Source organism: Pagrus major, chromosome 1 (genome assembly GCF_040436345.1).
Source record: "Pagrus major chromosome 1, Pma_NU_1.0".
NCBI classification, from domain to species: domain Eukaryota; kingdom Metazoa; phylum Chordata; class Actinopteri; order Spariformes; family Sparidae; genus Pagrus; species Pagrus major.
This window is the reverse complement of record NC_133215.1, coordinates 32463730-32489427: the sequence shown is the minus strand read 5'-3', so window position 1 is coordinate 32489427 and position 25698 is coordinate 32463730. Positions and strand designations below refer to the sequence as shown.

Sequence of the window (25698 nt, the reverse complement as noted above, 5' to 3'; positions counted from 1 at the left end):
TTGCAACAAAGTTAAACAGATAATCTTAGCAACAAACAGAAGCTGTGTTGAGCTTTTTTTGAGCAAAATGGGCTTGTATGTGTTTCAAACTGAGCATCGCCATAGGCAGCAAAGAAGTGGATGATGCTGCAAAAGTTTTTTGAGAAGATTTTTTTTACTTTTAAGATACCTTTTTTTCCTGCGAACTGGGCTGCCATTGGAATCAATTCTAACTGTTGCAAATACGAGCTAATTACAGCCTTCCTGCATTCCTGTAACAACCCTACCTGAACCCTTTACGCCTCTTCGCCTCTCTTTTTGTCACTGGGCCTGATCTTTGTTTAGGTATTTTGCTTGAGAAGGTCAGCTCTGCCACTGCCTAACATGTGTGTTTGATGGCTGCAGTGCAGTCACGGGAGACACAGGACAACACAGATGCTGTTACTGGTGTGCGTTCAAGAGAATTAAGGTGCATCAATTTATAACCATTCCACAACAATACAGCCTCAGACTTAAAATGAGCCTTGAAGACTCTATGACTGGTGCCAAGCCATTCTTCCAATACACTTTGGTCTCACCAAAGTGTGACCAGGAAGCAACACAGCAGACGATAACAACACAGAAGCAGAAGGACCAACTGAACATCAGCTACAGCAGGAATGAGGTGAGTGTGAGAGGGAGAAAGGGAAAGGAGGAGGTCAGAGGTCAGGTTCCTCACATTGTTGGAGCGCAGAGAGACCCGCCCTCCACAGCGGGCGCAGAATTTGGTCTGGCAGTAGGAGCAGAGGTGGCCGCAGCCGTCTGCAAACTTGGTCTTGCGGCAGATACCGCAGGTGGGTGCGTCGTCCTTCTGCTGGGTCTGCTGACGCCGCGTCTCTGCCCCGATGCGACGCACCTCCTGTTTGTAGCTCTCAAACTGCTGGTGCAGTGTTCTGAGAAAAACAGAGGAAGGAAAATAGAAGATTGGCCATTAGTGGTACATCATGCACTCCCAAACTTTTTGTATTTGGTCAACTTTACCCTTAAACGTGTTCAGTCAGATCATCCTGTCTAAATATAATTCATAAAAACAAAGACAAAAAAGGAACAAAGCAGGACGTGGTGGAATTTATGAATTACTGAATAACTTCTTTCAAAATAAACACATCTACCAGAAACAATAGCGAAGTGATCCGCATGTTTGAGAACAACATTTCAGTTCTAGCAAAATAACTGGCAATTAGAGCTTCAGTTGAAAGGTGCCTTTCAAGAAATTCATAGACGCAATTAAATGAAACTTGAGCTCAGTTTTGCTCTCTGAGGCTCACAGCCTCTCCCCTCCTGCTTCCCGGGATGCCTCTGATGGACGTAACCCGAGTGTGAATTGCAAATCAGGCCGTGTGAAAACACCCACAATGTTGTCTCAACAGAACTGTCAGAGGAACACTGCATTAGCATAGCATGGCTCTCATATGCACTAGGTGACCCAGACAGCCACTTTAATTACCTCGCTGAGTGAGAGAGACAGAGAGGAAGGAGATGGCTTCATTTAAAGCTTTGCAGTCAATTTGCCTATTTGTGGAAGCGGAAAACTGACTTTACAGACGTGTCTGCGAGTTATTGTCAAGAGAAATGCATCAAGACAAGCATTGGTATTCACAATTTTGAGGTCAACACGAGAGAATCATAAAACTGTGTAGGAGAGGAAGGCCCACTGGTTTAGCAGGACACTGAGTGCCTCCTGCTCATTGCTTAATGGTTCAGAGAGAGAAAATCATCAATATTCCTAAAATATACAGTATATAGTATATACATATGAAGTGTAATAGAGCAGGTCAGTCATTATTGATTAATCACTAAGTTTATTAAATAGCAGAAAAATAGCCATCAAACGGCCATCACAAGTTCAGAAATCCCAAAGAAGGAAACAAATTGCAAGTTTTATCCGACCGACACTCCCAAATACCCAAAGACATTGAATGGTGTGAAACTCGGATCACCTGGGTCTATTGAAAGCAGACATGTCTGTAGTGCTCAGCTGCTGAGTAGGAAACAGGTAGAAAACATAACACCTGCCCTGTTGTCAGTAGCTTTTTGTGGTAGTAAAAATCAAACAGATAACAGTCCTCCACCATGACCCACACAAAGTCCAGAGACGATGATTTGTCTTCACAGAATACTTTCGAGTTGGAAAAAAGCTGAAAAAAACAAGCTGTCTAAACACAGCGTTATTTAATTCCCAAAAAGTGTACAGGCTGAAAAAAACCTTTCACAGGTTGCCAAATGAAAAACTCCAGGAAACGAGTTGACAGCAGCTAGTTGTACATTCCTCCCCCTCACTAGTGCCTTTTCAAACTGTCTCTATAGTGCTTGAGCAGAGACAGCAGACTGCCACCATACAGAGCTGGAACAGGGAGGTGACTGGCGGACCAGGACACATTTGGCCAATCAGCTGAGACAAGGAGTGGTTGGACCAGGGACAGAGATTTCGTGACGTGGAATGTTGAATGAAATCTGAAGAATATTTCATGGAAAACACAAAACACATTGAGGTCAAGGTTACGCATGTTTCTCAGATATTTGGTATGCTGTGTTTAAGTTCAAATGCTGACGTTTCGTAATGCCTGAAGGGGACAGATAGGCGGCTCAACATCAAAGCATCTGTGCCGTCTATATGCAGGGTCAGGCACTTTAAAGTTTACCCATATAAGTAAAGATGATGAAGATCACCACTGTGTCATTGTTTTATACCATCACGCACATTCTGATCTCTTTATACAGTATGTCAAATGTGTCGGCTGTGCTTGACTGAAGAAGACAGGAGGAATAACAGACACTTTGATAAAGCTTTCAGTGGAATCCAGGAAGTATATTTTAAGTGGAAAGAGTCTGCACACTCAAATATAATCACGACATGTACCAATTTGACTTGCACATACATGTTTTTACTCATAACTGTTTCATATACATACAGTAGGCTTTCATTTAGCAAAAAATAATGAAAAATGGACATAGAGTCAACACGAACCTCAGCTAAACTGATCTGTACATCATTCAGATGGAAAAACAACATGACACCGCCACGGCTGCAACGTCATAAACGTGACCCCTGACCCTGAGAAGCTATCTATCCTGCCAACGGGAGTCCAGAGGCTGAGCCAAGCCCAGGCGCCATGGGAACAGCTGTCAGAAACAGAGGGTGCACAGCCGGTTGTCATGACAACGCGGTGGCGTCAAATGCTGGGTGTCAGCGGGTGTCGGTGCACCAGCTGTTCCTGTTCTTAGAGCCACGGTTTCATCAGTCTTTTCTACCACTTCCACACATTCAGCAGACACGCACTGCTAAAGCTGCACGAGGTGACTTTTTTTAAATAAAATAAATCTGTGCTCTCAGTCCAAATCACAAAGAAGCTTTGCAGCAGCGAGCAGAGTCTCATCACGTCTGACTGAAAATCTCTGGATGGAGGAAAGGTCTGGACAATTTCATGTCCACAGGAAATGGTAAAGCACAAAGATATCTCTTAAATGTTAGTAAGAGTAAGTCCCATTCAGTGATTCAGTCTTAACTGATGTGTTGCTCACCTGGGGACAATGAAGACATACATAAATGGCTCAGAAATCAACAAACATTCATTTTCATTATTATTTTTGGTGCATTTGATGGCTTTTATTAATTGAGCAATTCATTTAATACTTTATCTATTTCTGATTTTGTAGTTTCAGTCCTCCATAGGGGGCGCCACAACAGGCTGGTGACAATTCCCTTCCATCTTACAAAGTCATTTATATAAAAGTATTGATTAATGTAGCTTTAAATCATAATTATTTAGTTGTACAGATGTTTTTTCCCAGTTTGATAACTGACTGACTGAGGTGTGCAGTGAATGTTTAATGGGAACACGCTCACAAACAGTGAATAGAAAAAGGGCAGACTGACACTATAAATGATACATTCCATAAATACATACAATATTCAGTGACGGTGAAATTGGTCCTCAACTGACAAGCGAGCGACTGTAAGAATTCAGCTCATACAGAATATACATTACTCAGCTACAGCATTCACAGGACACGTGCAGCCACTGTCACACCGACACCATCCAATATTTAACATTCACATCCTATTAACGGTCCAGATTCATGCCTGCTGAGTCAGCACACTGTTCATATACACATCATAATTTCTACCTAAACCATACTGATGTAAACGTAATCAGTTTGTGAATTTCCTCCCAGGAAAAGACCTGCTCTCTGTGTTAACTCTACTGTGTGCTCATTGATTACAGGCCTGAGCCTGCTGCCTCCCCAGGGGTCAGTCACCATACCTGGGATCACAGGTGGTGAAGCACAAGTACAGCAGACAGACTCTTTCTTCAGCCACTTTACAGCTACTAAATGTTGTAGTTGTGTTGTTGGGTAAAAGTCGGTTTTAATGTCATTTAAAAAACACTTTTTTTTTTTTTACATATTAGCAATGAGTCATTTTACTATGTATAAAGTGAAAAGGGTTGCTTATCATGACAAACCCATATTATATGTGGCTACCAAGCTCAGCCCTTCCCTTCAGCTCTACGTAGCCTTTAAACCTCCTTTAGCTCACTGAATGATGGTGGAGTTCCCAGTCTGTAACTCGTATCATTAACTTCATAGGCAAGGAGACAGAATATTGTTCTCACATCAACTGGGTGGACAGAAACACAGCTCAGATAAATGCTAATCAAGGATGGATGTATAGACATGAAATTGTACTGCTGTCCCACAGTGGCCAAGAATAACTTAATGCAGCTTTATATCTGTGTTTCACCTGCTGTGAAATGTCCAAATGGCTACAGTGAAAAGGTTCTATTATTAACTTAAATGACGTAACATTCCTAAATTACTCTGCACTAGAGGTAAATTGTTACAAAGGTACAATTCTGGTCACTGTACACTGTACACATGTTGTGTGAGGTGCAAACAAAGAGGTCCTCAACACTGACATCGGACTGTCTTTCAAGTTATGACTGTTATTACTGTTCTTTTTTGTTGGTGTGGTGCTGGGGCCTTCATCATGTAATGACAAATGAAGATGGGGGCTCCAAATACAGTCCTAAGCCATGAAAAAGAGCCTGAGAGAAGAGCGCTGTGGCAACCAATCAATCTATAGGGACAATCCTTCAGTCCACAAAGGTTCAGTTTTTGTTTGTAGTGCATTAGAGTACCTGGCTGGAGCACAAAAATTTACTAATGTATGTAAAATACATAAATATCAACTCCATCCACATAAATATCAACTCCATCGGCCCTATTTAGCCGGTCTGTAGCGCATGGTCTAAAGCACAGTGTGCTGGTGCGTTTAGGGCGTGTCCAAGTCCATTTTGCCAGTTAAACGGTGGATAATCTGGGCGCAGCGCACGCTGCAAATCGGTTGTATATAGACTCTGAATTAGTCATGGGTGTGTTTTGGGCGGAACATAAATCAAACCAATCCGAGTGTCGTCTCCCATTCCCTTTAAGATCCAGGTGCACCAGGGCCTGGCACATATTAAGAGTAGCACTCGTCTTCAGTGACGTACAGGGATGTGATCCTTGGCTGCTGGACCCTCTGCCCCACAGAGACATCTAATGCATCCTTTAAATAGCAGTAAACAGACTGCGGCTTTGACTTTAGAGCAGCTTTTTGTTGGTCTGTGGCTCTGTCACTTTCCACTGCCTAAAAATAGCAATCCATCATCAGTGCATCTGACCACACCTCATTTTAAGACCAACACGCCCAGGGGCGCACAGGTGGGCGCAAGCTATTTACACAACACCGGCGCTGGGCGTGAAAATGACAACTGTGTTGGACTGAAACTAGCAATGACACCTGCGCTGCGCTGTGCACCGCCTTGCGAGCCCCATATCTTCTTCACACCTTAAAAAAGACAGAACTTCCAACAGTATGGCGCATAACATCCCGTTGAATTTGTGGGTGGATTGTGAACGACACTGTAGGTAAAATAATTTATTGAGGTACGATGTTACTTTCCCTTGTCAAACATAGGCATGCTATTTTCCACACCCTAAGTCATATCTTCTGTATTTAACACATTATAAAATAGAAAATGATACATCGTGGCTCAATTAGTAAAAGGTGTGCAAAGTGTAAAAACCTCTAACCTACTGTATAACCCCTAAGTTAGCTAAGTCAGACAGCTAACAAGAGAAACAACTCTGGAGTTACCGGTCTGGACGGTTTTAATGTCCTGTTCTAGCAGAAGTTAGCCTCCAGCCCGAGCACTAAGCTAACATGCCCTCGCCAAGACCAGTGTTGTTACGGAATGTGCAAAACAAGCTATCCGTTACAGTATGCTACTCATTTCTGAAAAAAAGTAACCAATTTACACAACTGTAGTGTGACACTGTCAGCATGTGGTCCTGGCAGACAGTGACCAGGGGGGTCCAAGTGGTGTGAACCGGCTGAACTGTGGCTGCCTCTTCTCTCTAGGTCAACACCATGGGCCAGCGGGCACAGCCAGAGAGCCAGATGTGGGTTAGCCCTGCTTTGGCCTTGTCAAAACAAGAGTGCAAATGGGCACACATGAACACAGTTACATGCACTCTCACACATCGGCGAGTATAAACAATGAAACAGACAGAAAACCCACATATACACATGTATGGGTTTGCCTTTGCCTAGGGCCTCACATATTCAGCTCAGCATGTCCAAGGACTCCCTCCCTCTCTCTCCCTTCTCTCTCTTGTTCTCTTTATCTCTCCCTCTTGTGTCTCCACTCTCTTCACCAGTCGCTGGTGTGGAGTTGTTAATTAGCACCGCTATGAATACATTGCCCAAGGATGGGGAGGGGAGTGGGGGAAGGCTCTGTGTGTGTGTGTGTGTGTGTGTGTGTGTGTGTGTGTGTGTGTGTGTGTGTGTGTGTGTGCATGTGTGTTGTGAGCAGTACTATTTCTGTCTCATCAGCTGATTCCTGGTGACTCTTTCTCAGTTGGAGGAGGCACAAAAAATGAGAAGAGAAGCAGTCTGTATGTTTCAGCTCTTGGCACAGGGCAGCAGGAGGTGCTGATAGGCTGTTCACTATGACCTGCTCTCTTGGTTGGTTGCTTACTTTTCACCTGTGGCATAGATTTATAAGAACTAGATACCAAATGCAAAGATGGCACCTATTCAGTTCAATAAGAATTGCTCACCTGGCGCAAACCAATAATGTTTTCTAGCTTCCAGTTTACTTCCTGGTTTTGCGGCCTACTGACCATGCAGTAGTGTTTCTCAAGCTGGCTCCACCCACGAATTTCTGCTCTGTCCATGGACTTTTATTGTGATGATGTCACAGATTTACACACCTCTGATGAATATATTAATATAAAACCTGTATGAATCAAAAATACATAATAAAAAGAGATATAATTGATGTCTGACATCTGACGAAAATGCTTTTTGAGCCAGAAGAGAATTTTCTGCATTACTGCCTGTTGACCACTGGGCAAAATTGGCTGAGCGACAGCTCCGTGTCCAGGTCTATAATACATTCATGGCCTGTTGCAAGTAGTGTGCACAATTTTTGAAAAAATGTGTCTTTGATTTCACACAGAAGTAAACAAAACGAGGCCTCTCAATTTTTAACTGTTGGTCATGGATTTTGGTGGTTGAAATGGCAACTGTAGCTAACAGATCTTATCAGCTGCAGCTAACTAGCATAAGTTAATGCTAACGCTTAAATTCTCTCAGATGGTTGAAAAACCCCATCGCAAGCTGACTTGTTCATGAGATCCCTGTAAAAGAGTCTTAAATATGCACATGATGACTGCATACGTGATATCATGCTAAAATACCGGCTAAAGCTACGTCCCCGAAAAGTCAACCCTCACCCGCTGAGGTGAGCAGTCAGTGGACACTAATGGGTGTAACAGACAAACAGGCATTTTTCAGAGGTTTGGAGCTTTTGGTTGAATCATCCCAGCACTCCATGACAGCACAACTGAGGGTGCTAGAGACCAGGAAGATGACAGACATGTTGACACACGCTGTGAGAAGGAAAGGACGAGTCAGGGGTGGAGGTGTGGTGATCAGAAGAGCTAAATGAAAGGGAGAAGACACAGACAGGGAGAAGACACAGAGAGGGGGGAGGAAACAGGAAGACAGGAAGAACAGGTGAAGAGTGTGTGTACACAATCCCAGAAGTCTTCCCATCTCCAAAAGAGATAGATAGACAAACAGCTGTCTACAGGGAGGAGGAGGAGGAGGAGGAGGAGGAGGAGGAGGAGGAGGAGGAGGAGGAGGAGGAGGAAGGAGAACAAGCAAAAAAGCAAAGGATGAACAAAGAGAGCCAAGACGGAAACAAGCGTGGGCCAGAGACCAGCAGAGGAGAGAAGCCGATGTATCCGGAGCCACTCTATAAATACCACTTGAGAAGAGTGGATGATGGAAAGAGGATGGAGACAGGATGATGGAAAGAGGAAGAAGAGGGAAAGAATAGATAGATGTGCTTAAGAACAGCAGTAATCAGTTTATAAAAGCAGGAACATTGGTGATTTATTGGAAATGACGAACGGAGTTATGTGTAAAAAGAAAACCTTAAAAAAAAGTCCTGCTGGAGTATGACGTGTGAGAGTGATGAAAGGAGAAAGAAGTAAGGAACGAGAACAGCAACAGATGGCTGATTAAACACATGTAAACACCTTCTTTGCTTTCTTGTTTGCCTGCCATGATGTTATCCATGACGACTTTTATATATTTGACTCCCTCCATTGTCAAAAGGCTATAAAATGATACTAACTTCATAAAGCAAGCAGAAATAAAGCACCCAGATGGCCACTGTGTATCTATCTATAGGGCAGCAATTTCTCAAACAATCTGGTCAATCCTCCCCGGCTCGATGGGGTTTGATTCCCAGCTGTCATTCTTTCCAGGATCCAATGTTTGAGCCACATCTACACTGACTTCTGTAGTCACATAAACCTGCTGGTTTAGTACACAGCTTTAGGGGAGCAATGATGGTGTGTGGAAGCTAGACTTTGGGCCCTATTTAGACGGTCTACAGCACATGGTCTAAATTGCACCTAGTGCGTTTAGGGCGTGTCCAAGTCCATTCTATAATTGATAATCTGGAAGCAAAGTGTGACGCACGGTGCAAAGGGGTTGTATTTAGACTCTGAATTAGTCATGGGTGTGTTTTGGGTGGAACATAAATCAAACCTGTCAGAGTGTCGTCTCCCATTCCCATTAAGAGCCAGGTGCGCCAGGGCCTGGCACACATTAACCGGTGGCACTCTTCTTCGCTGATGGAAAAAGATGTGATCCTCGGCTGTTGGACCCTCTGCCCCGCCATTTCACAATCATCTGTCCCATCAACAACTCTGTTTGACTGTATATGAAAAAATACACTGTGATTTAACTGAGGAGGAGGCGCACTGCTGCGTCTCTTTGTGTGTCTGCGGATCTCAGTCTGTGGATCAGGCAGGACGGGTCATGATCATGATCAATAACGGTGGGATAAGAGGGAAAAAATGCGTCCTTAATGAGGATTATTAATGACATTACCTGCAGCGATCCTCCAGCAGCAGAAACGATATGTGTATCTCTATATTAACATGTGAATTTGCACATGAGGAGCAGCTGATAAACTTCATTGATTATTTAAAACGCCTGACTTGTTTCCTTTGGAGAGTTTATAACTACAGCTTTTTAGTTTTGATGATTAATTGTCCATGATATTTGTTACGGTAGATTACTGCATCCATGGAAATGTTTAAAATAACTGTGAGCAGCCTCTTAAATCATAAAATCAGAGTGTATGAACGGTGTGAACCCGCCTGCGTAGGCGCATCTAATGCATCCTTTAAATAGCAGTAAACAGACTGCACCTTTGTCTTTAGAGCAGCTTTTTGTTGGTCTGTGGTGCTGTCACTTTTCGCTGCCTCAAGATAACAATCTGCCATTAGTGTTCCTGACCACACCTCATTTTAAGACCAACACATCCAGGGGCGCACAGGGGGCCGCAAGTACATTAGCTATTTACACAATGTGGGCGCTGGACGTGAAAATGACAACTGTGTTGGACTGAAACTAGCATTATCACTTACGCAATAAGAAAATCAATATTTCCCCCATTTAGTGTGGTGCAGGTCTAGCCGATTTACCATTCTTTATGTCAACTCATTCATAGGCTGCCACTACACTTAATTGGGTAAACCATAGACTGGATGGAGGAAGATCCACCAATTTCCATTCTCTAGCAAGGAGCTTTCAGCCCAGCATGATGACTGTGTGGATCCACCCCATCAGTGGTTTAGGGGTGCCCTTAAAGGGGCAGAATCACCCAATCCATACAGGCTAAGTAGAAATGGGATGTCCTTGCCAACAACCACCTGAACCTTGGGACAAGACCATAGTAACTGAATAAGGGTCCCTGGGGCGCCCCCACATCTCCAGCATGCTGAGTCCTCTCTTAATCCAACCCTGTGTAATTCTGTAGAGGTCTAATTAACAAATACAAATTTAGAATTTTTTTATTGCAATAATCTGGTCCTAATCTCATGAGAGGATGTTTTAGGGTTTTGCAAGATGGCACTCCACTCCTCATCACTAAATGACTGATTGAGGTCTGCCTCCCGTGTCTGTTTGAGGCCATCTATCTGATCACTGAGCCTATCCTACAGCGCCGACTAAACTATTGAAGCTTCCTTACCCTTTCCAAAAACATTAAGTATTTCACCAAGTGTATCAGATCTGAATAGAGTAACTTGATGATTCAGAATAGCCTGGTTAAGTAAATGTCTAATTTGGAGAAATTTCAAGAATTGATTCTGAGGTGTTTCATATTGCTCCTTTAACATAGTAAAATATGTAGATATAGACCCATCATACATATCTTTTAAAGGTCCCATATTATGAAAAACACATTTTCTCTGGTCTCTACATGTATAAACTGGTCCTCCCTGAGCCTACCAACTCCCAGAATGAGGAAAGCAAACGAGTCCTGCATGGTCTCTGCAGCCCACCCACTGGTAAAACGGGGCTCCTACAGGCTGTTCAGATTCAGCTCCTGTTGTTACGTAACAAAAGGAATGATTTGCATAGGCCGGGCTCCTCTGCCCGAAAACACTCCCCCTCTCCCCGGAGATATCCGAGAGGGGGGCGTTCATCCCCGAGGTGAAGTTCGGTGTGTCCAGCGGTAAGATAGCAGTGTTTTGCAATGTCGTCACTCAGAGCTAGACACGCAAATTGCTCTGTTGTTGGCTGTAAAAATCAACATAAGTGCCTATATTCTGTCCCAGCTCCAGAAGAACAGAAGAGACAGTGGTTGTGTTTCATTTTTAACAACAACGTGCCGGCTACGGTTCCTGTAAGTCTGTTTGTGTGTGCTAACCACTTCACATCGGACTGCTTCAGTAACGAGGGTTAGTACAAAGCTGGCTTTGCCTCGACACTGACCCTCGTAAAAGGATCAGTCCCAACCATACGGGACCCAGCAACTGCACCCGAGCCACAGATAAGTGTCGCCACGTTCTGATAGTATTTACAGTTGCCTACGAGTATGGTGAAGTCAGCTTGAAATTGGCTAACTAGTTAGCTCCGCTTCGGTCCGCTATGCAATGGCATTTGAAGTGAGTTTAATGTTAATAATATTAGGAGGGAGCTTGGTTGTCACAGTAAAAAGTCTGGAAACGTGCAGACTGGAGACAGAGACTATGCGAACAGTGTCCAAGAGTTTGGAGACTGTTGGAGACAAACACAGCTTTCGCTAACTGTTTTTAGATGTTACCTGTTGCAGGTCAGTGGGGGATGGGAGCCAGGTGGTTGTGTTGGGGAGTGGGGAGTCTCTCATGTATTGGTGGACAGCACACAAATTCCTGAGTGTTGGCTTATTAAGCTTATACAACCAGTTGAACAACAGCATCTCGGCGAGCCATAGCGATACATCAACCGTAAACATTAGCGCATGCTACCGCTAGCGAAAGCGGCATCCTCTCCCTGAGAGGGGCGTGTAGCAGGCAAGGCAGGCGTTAGCAGACGGAGCTCATTAGCATTAAAGGTGCAGGCACAGAAACAGCCTGCTCTCAGTAGAGCTCACTTGAGCGACTTTTAGACAGCTGAAATTCAGGACCACGGATGGGTTTGGGGCAATACATTTCAAATACAGTGTTGTTGGACCTCTGACAGCTGTGTGAAATTGATGAAAAACAGTATAATATGGGACCTTTAAGGACATAATACCTTTTTTGGCCCATACTTTCCAGTAGAAGGGTTTCTTATCTATACAGAGCTTTGGATTAACCCACAACCCTGCTGAGGGGAACAGGTAAAGATCAGATTTGTAGGCTGCAGACACTTTTTTCTAAATTCCCTGCAAATGCAAAATGATAGGATGTGTTTTAACCTCTTGAGGTAGCCAGGGGAGGTGAAGAGAAGGGAGCTCTCGATTGAAAACCAGAGTGGTGCCCTCTCTGGTGGAGAAGTGCAGTGCAGTGATGGGGTTGTGCTACAAATAATAATATATCATCAGCATATAGCATCAAATTATGTGACTCCTGGCCAATCTGAACACCAGGGAATAACGGGTTCTGGTGAATAGCTTGTGCCAGAGGTTCCAGGATTAGTGCAAAGAGGAGGGGGGACAGGGGACAGACATAGTTCCTCTATGCATGTCAAAATGAGCTGATCTCAAGCCATTTGTCAAGACAGCCACCCTTGGGTTTGAATATAGCAATCTAACTTAGGAAATAGATACCTCCCCAAACCCAAAAGCCTCTAGAGTACTAAATAAGAAAGGCCACTCCAACAACATAAAGAACCTTAACATTTGAACATATTAAACTTAAAATTTACCATATCCGTGGTTTGCAGCACGGATATGTGCTTGCCAGCACATTACCTTAAACAGAAATGGAGTGGATAAGGCAAGTGGATGCAGAGGTCAGAATTGGATTGGAACTCTTTCTCATCAAACCTTACAATTATTAACCTCGGTTATTTGAAAGCTGAGGATTGCCACAACACAATTTTAAACTGCCATTTTGTATATTCACGGTTAAATTTACTTAGTCATACTAGCATCGTGTCTCTAGGGATGACAGGAATATTTTTGTCATGAAATTTGTATAGACATTCATGGACCACCAATGTTGAATCCTACTGACTTCGGTCATCCCCTGACTTTTCATCATGATGTTTACTTTTTAGCACAAAATGTGGTACAAACATTCATGCCCCCTTCAGAATGAATTGTAATAACTTTGTTGATCCCAATTTGATGTTAATTTACCATTAACAAGTCAAAATTGTAACTCATTCAATAGACCCTTTCACGGCAGACATCTTGACCTGTCAAAGAAGGAAAAGCACAGGTGGAATTTATAACATTAATGATGGTTGCATTTCATTTAGGTGAGTTAGTTCCAAGGCTCTGGTATTGTAAATGCTTACTCACTGGCAGGGCTTACTGGGACTTAATAGAATGGAGCCATCTGTAGTATTATTGGTCACACCTGTGCTTTGACTTGACTGGTCAAAATGTCTGCTGTGATATACTGTTGTATACTGTTTGTGCTAATTAGCTAATGTTAAGATGCTAATATGCTTACATAAGATCAAAAAAAGCATTACCTGCTAAACATTGGCATTTTTAATCACCATAGTTAGCATGTTAGCATTTAGCTGTGGATGTTATGTGCACCATGTATTTTAATGGTAATCAGCATTCAGCATGACATATTTGATATCTTTACCAACAGTGGGATTTATACTAGAATTTCACTAACTAAAGTGAGATGGTCGCAGGCATTTTAATGATTGAGTCACTGAAGGGTCTATGGGGCTGAAGAAACTGTAATAATAAAAGACTTGATTTTGTTTTTTGTTTCAGTTCTGTTTCTAACACTGCCACTGTTACTGCTCCATCATTACACACACTGAGGGCTTTAGCTACATAGCTTTAGCCTGCCTTCAGCTTATAGTATCAGGCTAAGACGCCCCTCTCAGAGCAAGTGCTTAGATGTTGATAACTCTTTTTATTGATGTTGTGAGTGTTTTACCCACATTCATGGAGCAGAGTGCTTTTCTGGCATCGACTCTTCAGTGTGTATGTGTGCATATCTGTGTGTGTATGTGTGTGTGTCTATCACTCTATCTCCCTCCTCCCCATGCATTTATTTTTTTCTGTCTTTTCCATTTATATCCCTCCAACTCTTCCTCAATTTCCTTCATTTCTTTTCCACTCATACCTCACTCGTATCTCATATCTTCAGTGTTCTATATTAGATTCCACTCTGTCAAAGCCAAGGAATTGATAACAATGTTCTCTTCCACATCACTGTATACGTATAGACTGTCCTACTGTTCCTCTCTCTTTTAAATTCTGAGTCACAGACACAAACACAATCACATGTAGCATACAAAGCCTCTGACCTCACACAGCCAGCTGGGTGACGTATAAGCCACGACTCGAGTTGGTGGAGTAGATGTGGAGTAATTACAGACAATCTCTAATCCCCTCACTCTGTCCCAGCAGCCTCAGCTACCATCCCACTCCTTTGTAGCCCTCCCTCCTTCCTCTTCTTCACTTAATTTTCTGTGGGCTACATACACTGTTGCGTTGGATTTTTATTGTTGTGCAACATCAGCTGCTGGTATTGTGGTTTGTTTCCATTTAAAATGTCGTGCTTGAGCAGTATGTGCAGAAGTCATGTTTCGCAACTGTTATGTTCCTGCAGGAGTGGAGTAAATCAACATAGTGCTCCAGACTTAAGCATGCTGAGGAAACATCTGTGAAAATGCAGCTTTTTCTTGTTACCAGTTTAGTCATGTGCACACTAAACATTAAGGGTAATGTGATATGCACATCTAGCAGCTATACTATCAGACATCTCCACAACACAGTACATACCAGATGTCTTTGAAATAACTTTAACACTGTTGTTTCATCACATTCAGTTGACAATGTTAGTTAATTTTTTGGAATGTTTTAAGCCAAAATTCTGGCAACATCTTACAAAGTGCACCAACAATAGCCTACTGTATCTGCATCCAATCAAGGCAAAGCATAACTCTGAGCACACACATCAGTGATGATGTGGTGTTCACAGGTGCAGCAGAACCACAGAGGGCAGCAGAACACTGCGTTGTAGCCTGCTGTCGAGGTACTTTTGGAAATGTATGTTGAATGTAATAATTAATTGAATTTAAGATGCTTTAAGATGGTTTTTACTTTAATTTATTACACAAAACAAGAACTTTCAATGGGTATATCATATGCTACAAGCTACTATATGTGTAATAGTGGTTCAGATACTAATGCTATATTTACTCCATCAAAAAGATAAAAGCCAGAATTTAAATGAAGTGATGATAGGGTTATATATGTATATATTTTTTATAAATAAACCATGATAGAATTGCACAGAATCTTGATTTTTTTTTTTTTAAGTTACATTTCAGGTATGTCACACTCACAAAAACACACACAGCCACATGTGCTAGACATAAACAAATTCACAATTATTTAAAATGAATGGTTATTTAATGAACATTGAACACAACCAACACTTTTTGAGTGGTGGCTGGTGTTACCATAGGGTACAAATTTGAGTTCCATCAAATATTGTGTGTGGCCACTCATGATATAATCCCATCACTTCCTCTGACCACAAACACAGACAGAGATGGAAGGAGAGATGGAGAGAGCCTGGTCAGCCCAAGTAGAATGCATTCTCATTAAACTTTGATGCTGGGGAGGTCTGGAAGCACTAAAGAGGCTCACTCAGGTCTCTCACTCTCTCTCAACACACTCGCTCAGAGTCCCACCCAGCCCACATAGTACAAGCCACCATCTCTTCCCATCCTCTGAGAGTGTGAAAGGCCGTGTTCTGGTTCTCTGTCACATTTTGTCCCCCATGTCTCTGCTGCTGTAGCTAATGATTAACCAGATCTCAGATCAGCCCAGCTGTATCAACACACAAATACAAGGATGTTTACCAAATCACACAAGATAGTTCAGAGGTCTGAGGACATGGAAAATGAGAGAAACAGGAACAGTTTTAGAGTAGGAGGGTGTGACTGTATTACATGATTTTTTTAATATGCATACACTGCATGGCCAAAGCATGTGGACATCCAAACTTTTCAACCCTATATGACTGATGAAAACATCTAGTCTGTTGTACATAAAAATAGCTACAGTTCTGTTATAGTAGTATAGTAGTAATATTGTTTCTACTGTATAGCAGCCTCCACACTTCTCGTTTCAGGCTTTACACCAGATTTTGAACCAGGATCTGCAGGAGGCCAACACTGATGTTTGGCGATTAGGTCTTGCTTGATGAGGTAGAGGTCAGGGCTCCATGCAGACTAGACCAGTTCCTTCACAGCAAACTGGGAATACCATTTCTGGGCCTGACTTTAAAAGGACACTGTGAGGGGGTTGCCGTGGGTGACAAATGTTTGTCTAAACAGCCCAGTGTCCTGAGAATTATGGTCCTATTGAAAGAATACAAGGCATACAATCTCCAGTGTCCAGTGCCAATATAATTTCCAATACTGAAATTGTATGTTAAAAAACTGTCACTGAAAGGGACCAACAAGTTGTCCAACATCAGCGTTCTGTTCTGTTGATAGGGTGGTGTCTAAAATGTCACTGATTATTAAAATATTTAGATTCCTCTTAATTTGAATTTAGGAGCCCAAAACCACAGAAAACAACCCCAGACCAATGGGACACAAAAAGTGACTTTCTTTTACTGTCCATAAGCATAAAATGAGGGCAGAATAGTTGTAGGATACAAAAACAGGTTGTTCCCTAACAGCAGCTTCAATATGAGGGTGGTTTGGTCACTAAACTTCAAAAAGTAATTGTTTGAAAGCTCAAAACCTCGTGATTTTAACTGTGTCACATTTAAAAAAATGCTATAATTTGGTCTGATAAAATGTTGTGCCTCTGTAAATGTGTTACATTATTGCTTAGACCAGAGTAAGAGAGTTACCTTTCACAAGAGACCAGGACCATAACTGTAATCAAAAGGGTTCAAGAAAATGGATCATTTTATTTTCAGGCTGATGCACAAAAAAGAGGAGTGCAAGTTAAAGAGCCTTAACACAAATTACATACTTTAACTTACATGGCTGCTTACCACCCCCACCTCACTGCCCCCCACTGGCTTCCATTCCTCCAGGTGTTGCAGACACACCCGACTGCCTTTGAGTTCTTTTAATCAAGAGCAAAGTGTGAAGATCCAATCCTGAACACACTGAATACACACACACATACACACATACACACACACATATGGAACACATGGATTCACGCTCTCTCCAGCTGTCTGTGAAAGGAGTGGAGGCTGGCTGCAAAGCAAGAGGATAAACCGTACAGTGACAAAGGCATTCTGTCTCTGCAGGAGCGCTTCTGTCCTTCTGCAAGCTTTCATCCACAGGCCGAGGAAACTACAACACCATCTGGGTTTGTGGTGCATTTTGTGTACTGCCTCACATAAGTATTGCAGTGCACATGCTCTCAGACATACAGTGTGGATGCTGTGTGTCTGTGGGGGTGTGTATATGTGGATTTTGAGTGTGTGTGAGTACATTTTTGTATGAGAGTGTATGTGCATATCCGAGTGTGTTGCCTATGCAACATGGCAATGACCATTGCTTTCTCATTAACATTAAAACACATGAGCAAATGCATACATGTACAGACACACACATACATACACATACACACAAACATAGATCTGTGCACATGGACTTGTGCACATGTCACATTGTAATTAGTGGAATTCAGCAGTGGGCCAAAACTGAAACAGGTTAACAAGAAAAAAAAGGTTGAGAACATCAACAGCAGCCAGTGAACTGAATATTTAAATATTTCAGGAACCGCTTCCAAGTGTGTGCTATTTTCAGACCTGATCCATAATTCAACATTAGCATTTTTCTCACAGAAACCTTGAAACTCTTAAGTCTGCTCTGGAAAATGTTTCTCTTTATCTCAACTGAACGATACCAAATTGGGTTTAGTGGGAATCTCCTTTTTTGTACCCCAGAGACAAAATTTGGTAACTTGACATAATGCTAGTTGCTACTGCTTTCAGCTGTGCAAACAAGCTCAAACTTTCCCAGTAAGAAAAAGGATTTTGGATTTAAACGGGACAGAAATCACTCAAAGGTCAGTTATATTATCTTAGGACCAATGTACGCTACAGACTTAAACGATACAGATGATACTCTTGACAGTTCTAGGCTTTTTAACTCTGCAACTGTAAAAAGTTCATAATTAACATTCTGTATGGTAAAACATATTTCTTTTTATAGGCAGAATGAAGCCGAGTCTTGCACACCATACTAATTAAAGGCAAACTTATATGTCATAACTGTATTTTTCAAAAGGAATTAATGCATTTATGAGAATACAATCAGCACTCTGTTCATTTTAATTGTCAATACGTCACTAATACAGTAAATACTATATCAATGAAATGCAGCAATGTAGGTAAAAACAAAACAGGAAATGTTCTTAAGCAATTAGTCACAAAGTAAACTAGATCCATGTCTGTACTTTCTTTGGGTCTGAAACAAGACCCAAAGAAAACTTAGGTAATATCGAGCATGTTACTTTTCTGGCCACAGCGCAATCAGTAGTGTCACAGCAGCAGTTTTCACTATGACAGATGAAGAAAAGCTCCTGATGTGACTTCACATGCAGCGCCTGAAAGTTTGTTGATTTATACTCTGTAAGCTGGGGAAAAAATACTGGTCTTATTGGTTCTATTGTCTTCAGAATTCCACCTAAAATATATATCTTTAGATAATCCTTTCACGTCTATTGACCCAAATGTATGTATATTTTTAATTCGCCACATAATCAACCCTTCCATTTAGAAGGCATCTATTCCTTCAATTAGATTAAGAGTGCAATGACTTGTACATCCTCATTAGAAATGTCTGTGAGGTTATCTGTTAATAGAGAGCATTAATTGAAAATGTCACTGAAATGACAACAATTCTGTGTATTTTGACAATCATTCATTGTTGGAGAAGTTTAACATGTTATTTTCCTTCTGTTTAAATGAGCTACTATTAAATTCCATTTTATATCTACTTTCAAACTGCCTGCAGACAGAAAAAAGGCACAACTGTCTTTGCTTTGACACTGCTTAAAGCGGCACACATTTTCTTTTCCTTCTTTGTCCACTAAGGGGCTGCGCAACATGCTACGTATTAACATAACATTGACATTTTTTCTCAAAAAAATGCTCTGTTAGAGCCGATGTGTTACATTGTGTCCTAACTGCATGTGACACGAGCGTCAGGAACAAAATCAGCTTGATTTCATTGTTTCTTATTGTGGTGTTCTCTAACTGCCCGCAAGCGACGCAGCACTGCGCAACGAGCTCCGTGCACCGCTTTGAGCCCGATACCCTGTTTCTATTTTAATTTCTCTCACTCGTATAACAAAGCATCTGGCATCGCATTGCATCGGACGCTCACATGCAGTTAGGACAAGGTTTTAGCAAATAGTTGCATATCCACAGAGCCATTAGATATGCAGCAACATTAGCATTCATTTGGGGTCATGTCTCTGGCCACCTGATGAATGTAGGACCAATATAAACTCTCTTTTAGTTCTATTGTAACCTCATCTAACTCCTGAGACAAATATCCATCTCTTTAGCTGCCAAATGCTCCACTACACAGCTAACTATGTCTGCCATTTGGTGCTAGACAGGTATCTCACAGTGGGTTTTCAGAGCCCAAAACAGTTTCCTACTGTTGATGTGAATGAATCAAAACAGTTATGATGTGAGCCTTAAAAACCAAAACAATAAGCACAAAGAAGCTAAAACGTCATATAGCTTAGAGGAGATTCAGGTGATAATTCTCTGTCGGTTCATTACTAGGAGCAACTTCCTTCAAATTATATGCAGTCATTCAACAACGATAAAAATAATAATAATAATAATTTTAATAAGTAATTAACTAACTAATAAATAATTGTATTAATATTGTTCAAGTTTAAGGAGTAGAAGTCAAATCCACCACTAACCAAACTGTCACTTGAAGGGAAAAAAAATAGAAGTCAAGCTGTTTCTCCTTTAAATGAAAGCCTACACTGGATCTTGGTCACAAAACTGCAGTTGACCTTTTGGTGGACAGTAGCTGCCGTATCAGACAGCAGGCAGGAAGGGGGGCTTCGCTGCCCTGTAGATGCACCCTGTAGCCTGCAACTTTGGGGAGCCCTGGTAAAGAGATTAGCAGTGTGTGTGTGTGTGTGTGTGTGTGTGTGTGTGTGTGTGTGTGTGTGTGTGTGTGTGGGACCCCTTACAGAAGCTCTTCCCATTCTTTCTGTCTCCCCCTTTTTTCCCTCTTTCCACTGCTCTAATCCTTAAAACCTCTAAATCCTCCCTCCATCCCCTCCTCCTGTCCACCTGGTGTCAAGCAGCAAACTGCAGCCCAGTCGGCCCCTCACACTGTCCTATACATCAGAGGAGTGACGTTACTAAAAATAAGACTTAAGCCAGATGTGAGTGCAGCAAATTCAAGTACTACTACTAAACATGTTTGCTTGTACTTTAGTTCTGCAACACAAGTGGGTGTCTCCATTTACCACACCAACCACTCCGACCTTAAGGCCCTATGTTTTGCATCCACCCCCGTTTGAAATGTCTACAACCTCTCTGCTGAGCGTATCAATATCTCACACATTGTTTCTATATTTACATTTTGGAAACCTCCAAAGCTCCCAGGGGTGGGTGGGAACTTGAGTGTTGTCGGGTTTCACAGAAAAGAGTGCTGTGCTACAAGGAGGATCGGAGAGGTTGGTCACTGCCGTGTTTCAGCATTTCAGCATGACAGCTCCCCTCCACTAACATCCTCTGGATTAGGAAGTCAATGGAGGTTAAGCAAGCCAATGGTTAGAGTCTCTCAAGTCTACGGTGTACTAAACGTGGACACAGTGTCGGTTAGCGCTCTGGATCAGTGAAGGAAAGCCCAGGTGTTGACTTCTCACAGCCTGACCAGAGTCAATTATTAGCCCAGAAGAACCAGATGTTCTTGCTCAGCAACAGATTACTTCAGCTTTTCTCATGCTGGAGGTTAAACTCAGGACAATATCAGTAAAACCTTATCACTGCCAGCTGCTCAGGTCTCAGGCCATGCTTCATCTGGATTGGACAGTGACGACCAGGTGAACTGTCTTGACATAAGGTACAGAATGTTCTTTTCGGAGGTGAATTTTCACTGCTGGCAGGTAACATTGATGGCTGGTATTTATGTCCACCTCTGCCAATGAGGTTGAATTTGTTCCATGTTTCATAGGTTGTTTTGAGTTGTGTTGCATACACAAGCACATGAGCTAAATTAAGCAGAAATGAATTCAGACCTTGTTCAAACAACATAAATACAACATAAATTGATAAATAAGTCTGATTTTTACAGAGATATCATGTGCGCTCACGCTGCTGCTTGTACCCTTAAACCTAGACACCATTTACCACAGTGCCAGTTGACTCACACAAGACTGTTGGCTATAAATAATGTGAATGAAAAGGCTGGATTGTTTTCACTGACATCTTACAGGCACCAGCATGTTTTACTTATAAGCCCTTTTCTATAAAAGAGAAGTTAACACTTAATTAATTTCAGAGCTAATGACCATGACACCAGATCCCAGAAAAGGTTCCTCTTCCTCCTTCTAATACTATTTGTGATTATTTTAATTCCAGTGTCTGTGTGTGTGATGACTCTGGGCCTCTGACTTTTTTGTGATTTCTCTGATTTCTTGTAGGTCACATATTTCCTTCACCATATTTCTTAGTGAAAGTGTGTTATTTATAGGGCTGTCAGAATAAACGAATAAGCGAATTTGCGATTAATTAATGGATGGGGGCAGACGACTATACGCTACTGAGCAATAGCCTCTGTGTAGGTGCATGCCCTGAGCCCTAGCCTGAAATGTAACTGCACCGCAGCGACACCGGTCAGTTCGCTTGGAAGCATTGCATTTTCCGGCTTCTCCTCCGGTGCCTAGCAGCGGTGCCAGTAACAGGTATTGTGACCTGCAGTTTCTCTGTTAAATACACTGAACTCTTTGGCTGCTGCAGTCCCTCCTGGCCACTCTTCTTGGACTATACTCCTCCGAAAACAAGTTGTTCAAGCTCGGTGCCCTCCCTGCAGACACTCGGCCTGTCCGCTGTCTCTCCCTCAGAGACTTAGCTGTGAGCCAAAGGAGTCTTTGTGTTTAAAGGGGAAAGTACGGCTGGCAATCCGTTCACCACCACCAGCAACACAGACACACCTGTGCACATGTATAAATGCTCATTACTGCATAGGCCACTTGCGTAGTGCCTCTGTGCAACCATAAATACTGGTGTACATAGCATACTAATGACTTGTTTAGGACTTTGGACTTGACTCTGGACTTGCCTGTCTTGACTTGAGACCTGACTCGGGACTTGCCTGTCTTGACTTGAGACCTGACTCGGGACTTGCCTGTCTTGACTTGAGACCTGACTCGGGACTTGCCTGTCTTGACTTGGGACTTGACTCAGGACATGAGAGCAAAGACTTGAGATTTACTTGTGACTTGCAAAACAATGACTTTGTCCCACCTCTGGGTTAAGGCACAATAAACATTTGGTTAAGGTTCGGAAAAGATCATGTTTTGGCTTAAAATACCTGTTTTGTCACCACAAACACAGCTGGAGATGTCCCGAGGTCTCCTTAGAAATATCAAGTGGTTTGACACTAACAAATGCTGAAACACAGACATGAACCGCAGTCACCGGCTTGGCAGCCTTGACGCCTGTAACTGCACCACACTGCCCTCCCCACCCACCATCATTAAAGCCAGGTAATAAACATATAATATGAACATGATATGACATGTTTTGTAGATATGTCAATATGCTACGTAGCCTATGACATGTACAAATTTGAATGCATCTGTTGTTTGCTGAAGCTTTAGCTGCTAACATTTTATCCTGGCTGGCCTCTCTCTAATATTACCCATAATTCAAAGAGGAAGAGATGGCTCCTGAATGCATTTAAGGGCCAAAAAACTAGAGCACATTCCTCTCTTTTATCTATCTGGCCAGACTTTACACTAAGTCTCCCATTTTTGAATTCATAAGCAGTGTACAATCATTTATAATGTTTCATAACACTATAATGCAGTTGTACATTGAGTATAAGTGTGTATAGATGTTTTTTAACAAGTATAACTTCTCCTGTGGGCACCCAAAAGTGAAGGCTGATGTGTAAACAAATTATAAATGACACTTTGAGATGCCCTTGAATCTGCTTATAGTGCATTATAACGGGGGGAATCGTTTATCTTGTGATTTCACCTCATATCCACTCAGAATCTTACAAAATGATCTTACTAACTATACTCTGATAAATATTAAAGACAGCCCAACTGTTGCTCACATGCCATTATTTGCATATTTTTTCCAAAACCCCATCAATCCTTTGTCCATGGTGTGCCGGTCCCATCAATGATTAGCCAGATGATGAAGCCATTATTGACTGAACCTGAGCCTGTGCCTCATGCAACATTAAATACATCACTTCCTCTCGAGGGGCCCGACGTGGCTCTCACCCTGCTTCCCTTTAGGCTGCAGTCAGGAAATGAAAACAGCCATTAGAATCGAAGTGAGCCAGAGTGCTATAGGACGCTGCTGCACGCCTGCTATGGCAACCTCCTTCATTATGGAGCCTGAGAACAGGGCCCTCACATGCTCCGGTGCAGGCGTTGGCTCTGGTGCTTCAGATTGCTATTTGCTTGTGGTGGAAACCCCTGAGGCATCAACCTGCAATGTAACCAAGCCTTTGTATGAGGCGGCTGTAGCACAGCCAGTCCTCTTGGCAAAATACTACAATGCTTCTAACATAGTGGGTTTAAAGTGACCTATAGCAATTGCTCCTATCATTTTCCCACAGTGCTCCTTTAGTGGCTGACAGTCTCTGTATAGCATACAGCATCCTTCTTTTTCTTATTCTCACACAGATTCTTAGTATTTGGCGATGGATTACCATTTGATCAACATCCAGGGGCTTTTCAAATGTGCCACAATGTATCTATCAGTTTTTAGTCAGTATCGTGTCCGACTCAGGCCTGCTAACATTCCCAACCACACCCCATCTTCTTCTCTCGCCGAGGGGGAGCACAAACGATCGTACACGCCGCCTCGCTGCCGTCCGTCTGTCGGGCTCATAAAGCGGTTTGTGTCGCTCCGGGGCCTGCGAGCTATAATGTCATTGTTGTTGCCATTATTGTCAAAGCGATATCTCTCTCTCTCTCTCTCTCTCTCTCTCTCTCTCTCTCTCTCTCTCTCTCTCTGTCACTCACACACATTCACACACACATTTACTACGCTGCTGCAAAAAAAGAAACCCTACACCGGTGAAGCCGCTCCAGCCTGCATGCGTGCGTTAAAGGGGGAATCAGAGCGCTGTGGATGGGTGCGCTGAGGGATAGGGTGCAGTCCCGATTGATGAAAAGGAGTGGGTGAAGGATGGATAATGCAATGATTCATCACCAGCGCCCCCACCGCCTCCCCCCACCCTCTCTCTCTCTCTCTCTCTCTCTCTCTCTCTCTCTCCACACCTCCACCTCCACCACAGCACCGTCACACCTCATCCTCACGGCCCCCCCATCTGCACCTGTAACACGTTTGACCCTGTTTCGGGTCATCTCCATTCACTGTGACTGTATATAGTGTTCATTTATTGATCGAGTCTCAGAAGGAACCCCCCCCCACCACCACCACCACCACCACCCCCCCTGTATGTCTGATCCTGCTGACTCCTCTTGAGCTCGTACTGCTCATGTGTCTAACACTGCTGGGTACATTTTGTCGGAAGATGCCGCCGCCTGTTCAAGACGAGCCCGACACGTGAAAAGACGATGTCAGCGCAGAGCAGAGCAGAGAGGACGCACCGGCCGGTGGCTGGATGAGATGGGTGTGTGGGGTTATGTAGGTTATAACAGACAGCTGGGACATCTTTCTGATGGGGTTAGCGACGCGTTACGCGACCTAACTTCCACTGAAAAGGAAGAAAAATGTTGTCCTTACTTCAGCATGGCTTGTTCTTTCTCCTCTTCCTCCTTTTGCCGAGCCATCACTGCCATGATGATCTTCCTCTCCTCCTCGGTGAGATGGCTGAGGTCCGGTATATCCGGCATGGACGGCGGCGCGGTGGGTGGGCGAGGGCCACCCTGGGGCCCCACCGAGGCGGACATCTTTTCCACCACCACCCCACCACCTTCTCCTCCTCCTCCTCCTCCGCGGCGAGTCGTTTCGGCTGACAGGTTCTCCCGGAGCTTTTTCCGAGCCACACCTCACGACATGGTCCACGGGCGGAGCGGCAGCGGCGGCCGCAGCTCCGGCGAATAGTGCGAGCCGCTCATGTTTCGCAGGCACCCTCGGTTGTGCTTTTTTTGTTCGTCCTCTCCGGGTCGTTCTCTGGGTCGTTCCCCCCCACCCCCCGCCTGCCCGCCTCTCCCCTCCACCGCCCGGATTCACGGGGAGCCCATCTCCGCTTTTTTTTCACGGCGGGAGTCGAGTCGAGCTGAGGGGGCCCCTGGATCACTTGCTGGTCTGTGAGTGCCTCCGCCGTCGTCAGACTGGAGCTGGATGTTAGGGCGGTATAGGCGGAGTCACCCCCTCCTCTCTCTCTCTCTCTCTCTCTCTCTCTCTCTCTCTCCCTCTCCCTCTCTCTCTCTCAGTCAATGGGGATGCAGCCCTCCTTCCTCTCCTCTTTTTGCGGAGGCG

General features: G+C 43.3%; 1 protein-coding gene across 2 annotated transcripts in view; it reads right to left on the bottom strand.

The window, feature by feature from the left end:
• Positions 1-25166, bottom strand: part of LOC141003712 (regulating synaptic membrane exocytosis protein 1-like) — a 92123-nt gene extending 66957 nt beyond the window's left edge. For both annotated transcript variants that reach the window (XM_073475156.1, XM_073475147.1), the window contains exons 1-2: positions 25000-25166; positions 698-911 (exon numbers count right to left, since the gene is read on the bottom strand). In XM_073475156.1, the coding sequence (XP_073331257.1) occupies positions 698-911; positions 25000-25166 (381 nt within the window). The remainder of the gene's footprint in view (positions 1-697; positions 912-24999) is intronic.
• Between the last annotated feature and the right edge of the window lie 532 nt (positions 25167-25698).